The sequence below is a fragment of the Schistosoma haematobium genome, chromosome 3, assembly GCF_000699445.3.
Source record: "Schistosoma haematobium chromosome 3, whole genome shotgun sequence".
NCBI classification, from domain to species: domain Eukaryota; kingdom Metazoa; phylum Platyhelminthes; class Trematoda; order Strigeidida; family Schistosomatidae; genus Schistosoma; species Schistosoma haematobium.
This window is the reverse complement of record NC_067198.1, coordinates 48,286,891-48,297,794: the sequence shown is the minus strand read 5'-3', so window position 1 is coordinate 48,297,794 and position 10,904 is coordinate 48,286,891. Positions and strand designations below refer to the sequence as shown.

Here is a 10,904-nt window from a genome sequence, read left to right as displayed (position 1 = left end):
CATTTCGATTATAAAAGGTGTTATTGGTTAAGGTGTTGTCAAAGTCCAGAGACTTGTGGGATCTTTAGTGGCCAGGCGACGTGATCTGGTACACTAAACAATAAACTGTGAGTCTATTCCTTTTTGAAACTTTATATATCATATATTGTGATTTCATATTTTTGGATACTTTTTCTCGTTCGCTGCTATACTTTATATTCGTCATTACGAACAGACTCTTAAATTATTTAAGATCAGGACGCTTTCGTCTTCCGCATTTCAGCTAATTCCATTCTGATCCGATAATATAGAAGCCTGGTACCTCTACGCAAATACTGACCTCCACGTGAACATAGTGACAGACAAACGTGCACAGTTCCACACAGTGATGAAGGCACTATCGAGCGAGTCCATCTGGTACGCTATACCTAGTATGTTCACTAGTGATGTTTCGGAACCTTACGCCATTTTGAAGAAGGCTATTCTTAAGCGCGGAGACCTAACCGACCGAAATTGGTTACACCATTTTTTCCACAACACTGGGCTGAAACATAGCTCAGCGGAAAACATGTTGCTACGAATGCAAGAGGACATTCGTTACTGGATCTTTGACGAAGGCCTGCTCAGACGGCCCTTCTAAAATTCTCCAGTGAGTGCAAGCAGTGCTTGTCTTCTTTCGAAGCAACGCTGTTGACGAACTACCTGCATCTACTGACCGGATTTTAGAGATCACCAGAACCTCCGTTGCCAGGATTCATTCAGTCAAACAAAAGCCTGTAACAGCAGAAAACGACGTCACAGTCCTCTGTCACACTCTGGTCCGTTACCTTAGTATCCATTATACTCGTAGACACCCCCAAACCCGAAGGAATTCGACAAGGAGGTCTGTCTCCAGACAACGTGTATCAGATATGTTGACGAACGTTAGCTATCTGGTTGACAAGCGCAGAATTAAGTGTTGTTCCTATAAATCGTAACGACCGACTGTACGAACCAGTTTTCAACTTACAGGTTGTAAATGAGAAACCGATCGCCATATACAGTAGAAGATATGTGTACTCTAACACGGGTTTATGCAAACTCATGTACTGGATCTTCGTTGCTACAGATGTTTCTATACCAATCAATGGTATAGACCTACCAAAACACCATAATCTCGTCAACATGTACAAGCGGAGAATATTAGAAGGAAATACTAAACTATCTGTTTGTGTAACTTGTCTCTCCGGTTGTAGATTATCTCTAGTCACAGCAAGGCACACGATCGATTTATACTATCAACGGATACTCGGCAAATTATCGAACTGTTGCAAACGCGAACAAAATTACCGCGTATACGCAGTAATGTCACACATCACACCGCGACTACATGATCACCTGAATTTTCGAGGGCTCGCCCACTAGCTCTCGTAAACCTAAGGTTGATCAGCCTCGAATTCCAGAACATGATAAACTTGGGAACTATCCCGCCGCCAAACAGCTCATTAGCGTCTATCAGCAACGGTTGGTGTCAGACTGGTGATTATCGGTGACTGGATACTAAAGCCACTCCTGATCGTTGACCGTCACCTTACACCCATGATTTGACAGCCACCTTAAAAGGCACGACTGTTTTTGAGAAAATCGACTTGGTTAAAGCATATAGCCGAATTCCCATGTCTGCTGATGACATTTCTGAGAAGCCTATCGTCACCCCCTTCGGACCCAACGAATCTTTTTCATGCCTTTCGATTTGAGAAATGTTTCATAGACTCCTAACAAATTTATCGATTATGTCTTCAGATGTCTCAGCTTCGTACACGCATACGTCGATCACTGCTTGATCGCAATTTCGGACAGAGAATCTCATCTCCAGCACCTGAGCCTTGCACTTAAACGACTCTAAAAGCACGAAATTACTGTCAACATTCAGAAATGTCCGATCAGAGCTAACTACCTAGATTTTCTCCGACATACCGTTGATGCCAAAGGCATCCACCGTCTGAAAAGCCAAACTGCGGCCATTCTGGACTACCCTGAACCAACCACAGTCAAGCGATTACGTACGTTTAACGGCCTGGTAAGTTTCCATTGACGGCTCATATTGAATTGCACGTCTATCATGAAACACTTAACAGACCAACCTCATGGAACTGCGAAACGTGTAACAACTTGGGTTGATTAGTTAATGGCTGACCTCAAAGAACTAAGTATGTGTCAAAACAATAGAGCTCAAGTGTTCATTCGCTTGCTCGTTATGTATTGAAGTTTTTATTATTATTCACAAACATCTTATGGGTACATAAATGCTATGAAGAAACCACATCGAGTTTCTTCAAAAATGAGATAATACATAAGTTTCGGTAATATTAGCATTCATTTGACATATATGAAAAAAATGAAAAAACGAAAATAATGGGAATAGAACAGTAATAATAAATCAGGTTCTGTGTAAATGAGAAGAATTTTGAATTGACTTTAAAGAAGGAAAGGGAGGATAAAAGGGAAAAGAAATAAAGGAGACATGAAATCTGTAGATAGTTTAATATACACAGAACAAGAACTAACGACTATTCATGTATCGCCGAATTAGTAACAAAAATAAAATAAAAAATAATTAAGAAAAATAACTTGTTATTGCAGTAAGATATGACGCTAGAATAATTGTTTGTGCAGCCATAGTTTGGAGTGATGCCATGAAAGTCTCAACTATGTGCAAAAGAAAACCAAATATCAAAATGTATGACGCTTTTGTGTAAATCATTATTAAACACGCTGATATTTAATAGGTGACACAATCCACTTTCAGAAAGAAAATCATCGAGGGGACTTCTGAATGGGGTTTTAGTTTCACTACAACGGAGGTTCACTGGCAGTCCTTTCCACATGGTTGAGTAGCGAATAACGGAAAAAAGTCTGGCGTAAGTTTGTGTAGGTTCTTGGAATAGCCACAATATTTTTCTTATTGCGTGGATTGTGGGATGATATCATAAAGTATGCAAGGGTGGATACCGAAGAGTAGAAAGTACCGTTATTAGGCCGGTAGATAAAGACAAGGTTTAATTTGATACATCTGATCTAGAGAGGTTTTAATTTGAGTTTTTGACACCTTTGTTGATATTCTTTGTTGTCGGAATACCCTGGAACAGCATTGATGAACCTTCTTTCAACACCTTCAATTTTAGTCAGGTCATTATGATAGCAGTTACTGTAAACTAAAATACAATATTCAAGAATAGGTAAGATACATTTCCTGCATTATAACAATCTTGATTCGATATTATTGAAGTTTACCATTACGAATCCGATGAGCTTTCTAGCCTTGAATACTTGAGATGCTCAGAAAATTTCAGAATGTCGCTCTATCTTAAACCCAAGTCACAAACAGTGTTGAGAGGTTTCAGTGTATGTTTGTGTATAGCTGGATTTAGGTTAGTGCATCGGCTAATGTGAATAAATCCAATTTCATCAACATTTAATGGCAAATTCCACGAAACAGTCAATTCGTGCAACTTGTTTATTTCTTCTTGGATTACCGCTGAAATATAGCTTTTTCGGTACGAGAAGAAAATGAACAAACCACCTTTAGGTCATCGGTAGAATGGAAAGGTTTGCCAAACTGAAAGAGGAAACACACCTAACTGATGAAAACGAGAAAGAGTAATGGACCAACCACACTTCCTTGAATAACTCCACTGGTTACATTCACAAGCGGACGATTTGGCTACGTTCTTCCAAAAAACATTTCTGTCAAGATAAAAGGGGATTCTGTATTCCAAATGAAGACAGTTTAGGAGAGGATGCTTGTATGAGACACTATCGAAAGCCCTACTAAAATGGAGGTACAGAGTTATCAATGACTGACCAACATCTCTTCTCTGGGTAATTTGATCTAAAAATTCCGGTTGCAACGTGAAGCATAAGCGTTTAGACACAAACCTCTGTTGAGATGGGCTAATCAGACCAGCCGAAAGAAAAATGGTAATAGTTGTTCGCGAATGATTTTTTCCATGAGTCTTGATAGCACGGATGTCAAATTAATGAGCCTATAGTTAACAATATCACTACGCGATCCCGTTTTGAATCTAGGGGTGTTAAGACGTGTTTTCCATACAGATGGGTACGTCCTATATTAAACAGATAGGTTGAGAAGCTTCAAACAAAATAGTGAAAGTTCTCTGCTACCATATTTCACAAATGACGAAGGAATCCCGTCGAGTCCGCTGTCATAAGACATTTTCTAGGCAGCTGTGCTTACTTACTTACACCTGCTACTTCTTTATTTTAGCTCCGACTTGCTTTGCATAATTTGAACCCACTTCACCTTGTTAAACACTACAACTAATCGTTCTTTATTACGGCGTTCTTTTATGTGAAGGCTTTAACCGAATTTTACTTTAGCGATGATGGCTAGTGTGAGTTTAGTCCCTTAATTCATCACACTTTTAGCTGTTCCGTCGTAAACTGTTAAGTACTGTTTGAGAATTACATTGGAATGCCTTGTCGCACCTTTCGGCCTCAGTTTCAGTCCGTAAAGACAGTGGACTAGATGGCCAGTGTCAGTCCTAATAGTGGTCGCAGTTCGTTCAACTTTCTTTCTAAAGCGTTGACAGAAGAAGCTTCAACCACGTGTTGAGGTAACGAATTCCACTAGTTGATGATTCGATGGGAAGGCCGATGGTCAGCTGACATGTAGTTTGTTCTGGGCTTTTGAACGTTTCTGGAGTGTCCTCGTAAATTCCGTATTTTGGAAGTCAAGAAAAATGTGAGCAATATCAGATCCAAATTTCCCTTTAAGTATTTCGAAGATTGAAATCAAGTCACCTCTGGTCCTTCGATATGATAATAGAAATACGTTTAGTTAAGCCAGTTGAAAATATTACGGGAGATTTGCCATTCCAGGAATCAGCGTAGTTACTGTTCTCTGAACCTTTTCCAAAAGCTCACTGTCATTTTTTAAACAGGGGCTAGCCGCTTGTATGCAGTACTCAAGTTTAGGACTCGCGGATACTGTGTACAAAGTCAGGAAAGTTTTATTGTCGACATGGGTAAATGCCCTGCGTATTGACTCAGTAGGGTTGTAAAACCTTTGGCGGCTATTGCACGGCAGTGTGCAGTAGTCTTTAAGTCTTGGCTGACGATGACCTTTAAGTCATTTTGTGTCTGGGTAACAGGTAGCTCAATGTTATTCATCATGCATTTATCTGTACCCTGATGACCAATAGGAGTCACAATACACTTGGAATTATTTGTCAGCAACCGCCAGATTCGAGACCGTCCAGATAATTTCTGCAGGTCATTCTGAAGCTTCAAGGTTTCACCTTTACTTTTTATTGTTCTTCACATCTTGACATCATCAGCATATAGCAAGACCGATGATGATAAGATACTGGGAAGGTCATTTACGCAGAAGAGGAACAACATTGGCCTCAAAACTGTACCCTGAGGTACTCCGTTAAGCACAATTTCTCAGCAAGAAAACCCCAATTTCAGCCATACTCTTTGTTGGTGTCTAACTAGGAAGTATTTTATCCAAATTAATGGTTGGCCTCCAACCACAACATTTCTTAACTTATATAACATCCGGTTGTGAGGAATTTTGACAAAAGCTTTGCTGAAGTCAATGTAGGCTACGTCTATCGGTAACTTTTGGTCTTTAAGATAGCACCAACTTTCATGAGCCGCTAATAAGTTAGTGAGACAGAAATAACTTGTTCTATAACCATTCTGCTTTTCTGAAAAATTCGGTTTTCATCAAGATACTTAAACAGCTCCTTCCGAATGGTCTTTTCCGAAAATTTAACAACAACGCTGTTTAGGCTATCAGGTCTCATATTTATGTTTCATACCTGTTTTTAACACGTGATCTTAGCTCAGAGTGCCGAGAAGCGGAACAGGACCTGGTACATTGTTCTTCTGGAGTTTTTTAGTAATCGACCCCGGGTTACGGATTCGACTGATACATATGCTTAAGGGATTTGAGACGAAATTATCTAGTTCTTTTGGTTGTCTATGATGCATCCCATCGGGTCCCGTGGACTTGTCAATGTCAAGCTTGTTTAACAGATCAAAGACATTGAGTTCTTTGATGGTCACAGTTTCCAGTGTATGTGTGTATGAGGGAGCTCGTTTGAACTGAAGGAAAGGGCGTCTCTACGGCTTATAAACTGCTAAATTAGTTTGAGGATATCTGGCCTTACCACAGCCGTTCTTCACTTATTATGAAGTGCTACCGTCTCCTCATAATGCTGGAATAATTCCTCTTCTCATAACCCTTTGGTTTACGCGCGAGTTTAGACGTTTACGGTATGCCATAGATTCTTTAACAAGTTTTCATTCGTACAAACTTCTGAACTTGCTAAGGGTCAAGACATAAATATTTCGATTTCGCGATATTGTACGTTATCCCGTCAGTATCATCAACTTAAATCTAGCCCATATTCTTCCTCTTTAAAGCAATAAAGTTCAAATCTCATTATTGAACGACGATAAGAATTTTCTCGGAACCCTTGATGTAGTAAAAGGAATGTGTGATACAGTACAAATTCTCAAGTACATAGAAAGCCGTTTCAATCGGGGACTCTGGCTCTATTATCCAATCTATTGTGGATGCTGAGTGTTTAATACCTATATTTGCTTTCCAGACGTTAGGCCTACGTTGGGCTGACACATGCTCGTTATTGACAACTATATGGAAATCAAAGATTAGAACTGCATGATCACTTTTACCTGAGTACGGCATATAATCAAGGTTTGTGGCGTCATCCTCGTAATGGATCAAAATGAGATATATTAAGGATGATTCGGAGTCTGGGTCGTATCTAGTTGCTTCTTTCCCATGTTGCACTAGGGCACATGTGATAACCACGTCAACTAGTTTCTGCTCCAAAGACTTTTTTGACGATTCAGTCCTCAGATTTTTCCAGCCTATCGTTGGGGCGTTAAAGTCTCCTAAGATTAAACATCGATCACTTTATGACCAAGTGTCGTGGCCATCTAGCAAGACTTCATTCACCTCACAGCTTGAACTGAGGAGGACCAAAACAATCACCAGCTCTTGCTCTTAGCATTTTAAGCAACAACTAACTAATTCACACGCCCCACTCATGGGATACGCAATCAATGAGCTACTGCCAATCCCAAGACGGGATAAGTGAAGAGGGTTTAACATGGAATCAGCAACCGCATCCCGCTAAAAACAACTTTTCTAAGTATACACGTATCATTAGAAAATTCAAACCATTTATACTCTGCCCTGAGAGTTGAAGGATCTGTATTTAGGAGAATTATTACGCCTCATGGTGAAAGCCGAGATTTTTCAAAAATCTCGAGGCTGATGCCCCTTTCAACAACCAGAGCCTTAAATAATATAGGTGCGTAGAATATCCGGATAATGTGGAATACTGGAAGGCACAGTCAAATAACTACGGAAATGAGATACAAATTGTCATTAGGGATAAGGACACCCTACAGCGTATCCAACGGCGAGCCACGAAATGTGTCCGGGGACTCTAATTTGAACCCTATGAAGAGCGCCTCCAATCACTTGACCTTGAAGATGCCACAGGTATTCAGAGTTTGACAACGCTTTAACCAGTAACACCTTTTATATGAAGCGTACCCACCAAGTGAAATCAAAAGACAGAAGCGAAGAGGTTTGAAGATATATTTGACGACCTATCAATATATCGAGGATCGACTGATCTAATCTGGTTGGCGATTGCAGGGCATGTTGAGCACGACGTTCCAGCTCGTGATCTGGTGCGGATGCATGACCGGGCGCCTTAAGCTAGGTGAGTCGATTAAAACTAAAGTGGTCAGCATCCAATGTCGAAAACTTACAGAGCCATTTATTTTGGGGATATATTTACCGCTACAAACTTTACCCATTAGAGTATAGGGGTCTTAGAGGTGACTTTCTGATGGCTTACAGTATCCTTAACACTTCTGGACATCCCCTTAAACACCTACTTAAGTTTAGCTCCAACACAAACCTGAGGGTTAACACCCAGAAATTGGAGACACAATATTGTTGAAGAGGTTGTAGACACAACTTGTACTCCTTATGAGTTGTAAAGACTGGAATTCGCTGCCAACTGAACTAGTTCAAGCGACTTCTCAGGAGTCTTTTAAGAGGCAACGTGATCTATTCTTGAGGACTAAAGATAGTATCGCACTATGATATACTAATATCTTTTCCTGTTTTATTGTTAACATACCTAGATTCCTGCCTGGAGGATCTGGTGATCCCCTGCTACTAGACACGAAAGCCTGTTAAGCGAAAGCTTCTTCCATTCCGTCCACAACCATTTGGACCATTTCAAATATTAATGCCACCTATTCCTGGTTACTAGATTGGTTGTAATTGCCAAGTTTGCAGCTTATTTTTAGTTTTTTTCTGTTCCAGATTTTCACATTACCACTCACAAAGTGCTTTCAGAGTAGATCCGAATTTACGAAAAGCTGAACTTAATGGGTTACATATATCATGTTTTTATTGTCAGTCTGCTGCTTCAACCCTGTTTTTACATTTTTGTTTCAAGCCTTACTGCTTCGTGAATACACCGGTAGTATTTTTATTAGCGATACAACAGCGCTTGTTAATTAATATATCAGAGTGCACGTTAACGTACATCCTGATATAATACATCCCAAGCACTCAACTTTGGGGAAATTGTAATAATGCATCCCTGAAGTCAGGGGAAATTTCGGGGAAAGACGCAAAATTTCCCCGAAATTGTGAAAAATGTCGGGGTTTTATTAATAAATATAAGCCGACTTCCCCAAAGTGTAATAAGATTCTGGCGAAATATTGGGGTTTTCGTGCCATTTCCTCAAAGCTTACTATGATGGCTTTTCCAGAATGGGTCATATATTCCCCAAAATTGGGAGATTGGGACTGGATTAGTAGTGGACTTCGGAACCTGTTGGCGTAGCCGCAGAGCCCGAGGAACAACTGCTTGAGAACACAGACAAAGCCATGTAAATAGGTGTGGGCTACCTGGCTGTGGTTTGCGCGACTATCGTAACCAGTGATTAAAGGCGCAGAGTGACGCTAATCAGGCTCGTTTGTAGTGGCATGGGCGCGTGTACTCTTCATGTCATTTAGAACCTAAGTCCCAAAATCTCTAATTTACATAAACGCAGTTTTTCTGCTTCTGATACTGTAGCTACCTTAGAGGCCTAATGGAGTGTGGCAGGTTCCATGTCGTGCATGACCAACTACTTCTCAGTACGCCTTTTGCAAAAGCCTTTATTCTATCTCTGTTAGGTGTTATGAGATGTGTCGTTAACATATTAAATTTTTAAGAATCATTGCAAAAAGGATGTGCTAGAGATTTTTCTTTACCTAGGTCATACAATTGTTGCGTTTTTGCAATGGAGTAATATTTTCAGTCAATCTGTTGCTCATCAAAATTATTCATCATTTTGCTTTATGCTTTGGTGAATTCAGCTTAAATTATAATGACTATTATAGCAGGATTAAAAAGTCACGATTCTATTCTTTCAAAGTTGGACACTTTCAAGCGTAAGAGAAAAGCTCGCCTGGAAGTTGAAGAACTCAATAAAGAAAGTCGTCAAGCCATCGAAATGGCAGTTAGTGCTTTAACAACTGACGACCCCAAACAATATCAATTGGGTGAAGGACAAGAGCGTTCTTTTATTGAGAAGTCGTCGCAAGTATGCTTATGGTCTTACTTCAATTATTCTAAAACTTTCATAGAATTCTGAAAGTGTTAAGAATTTAGTGGACAAATTATTGACATAGATTAACAACGAACTATCAGAACATCGAATTATCGTGAGGGATATTCAAGAAGACATATATGACGGTCAACTTCTGCAAACGTTAGTTGAAAAAATAACGAAGATAAAGCTCGATCATCCTGAGTTAACGCTATCTAAAATTGGACAGCTTCAACGCTTACGTGTAACTTTAACAATACTAACTAACTGAGGTTTAGGGTGTATTACAAACTGTCAACGAAGTACTTCATGTATCAGAAAGTTGGGCCAGTCAACGATGGACTGCCGAACGTATTCATCAGAAAGGCTTGGTTGCTATTCTGCGCCTACTAGTTGTTATTGCTCGTCAATTTAAACCAAAAATGCGTTTTCAGGCAGGTATTTTTCTTACCGTCATAATCGCTCGCAAATTAAATGGTAAATTGGAATATCGTTACGAAAGGGAATACATCACTGGAGTCACAGAAATATTGCCCGGTCAGTTGTTTCATATTACATTGTATTCATTAGCTATAGATGAAATTTCATTTTGTCAACCGTCAGCATCTTTTGAAATGAATATACAATAATAGTATGTTAGAGAATTTAATGATAATGATCTCATCTAATTGTTCAGAAATTAACATAGAAGCGACTGCCAACATGTGATAGCAAATGCACAAAACTAACTCATAACTATCAACATTCTTTTTCACTTTAACCTCCATTTATCCCACTCGCATCTATCTTTGTCCTACATCTATTTACTCTTATTTTTTCCACTGACCCTGCTCACGCTGGTGGTTATGGTGTGACTCGAGTCATTGTCAACAGCTATGATGTGGATGCGACTCGATCTTACTACCATTTGTAGCGTGGTGTCGAGTTGGGATTGACTATGAACACCGCTACAAAGGATCGCGTGCCAAATAAATCAGAAGGCGAAGGTTGAACGTAACCAAATAAATCCATAAAATCCCCGAAAAGCCAAACAACAGAAGGCAGTTAATGGACCAAGTCGAGATATATTTGCTGGCGATCTCGTGGTATCGAAAGGATATCGAGATCGTGCCAGGATACAAGCTTGGTTACAGAACGTAACCGAATTCGCGCGAAGTCACAATCAAAAGTGTAAGTAAAAGAATGGAAGCACAAAATAGCTGTCATTAGCACAGTCAAACAAAAGCACATTAAAATAAACACTGGTACAGTTGGTTATA

General features: G+C 39.7%; 1 protein-coding gene across 1 annotated transcript; it reads left to right on the top strand.

Moving 5' to 3' along the window:
• Window positions 1-9,423: 9,423 nt before the first annotated feature.
• Window positions 9,424-10,274, top strand: MS3_00005947 (uncharacterized protein; the record flags this gene model as incomplete). The annotated part of the gene is made up of 3 exons (XM_035729542.1): window positions 9,424-9,639; window positions 9,728-9,889; window positions 9,924-10,274. 3 exons carry the CDS (start codon window positions 9,424-9,426, stop codon window positions 10,272-10,274), a joined length of 729 nt encoding a protein of 242 aa, XP_035586643.1.
• Between the last annotated feature and the right edge of the window lie 630 nt (window positions 10,275-10,904).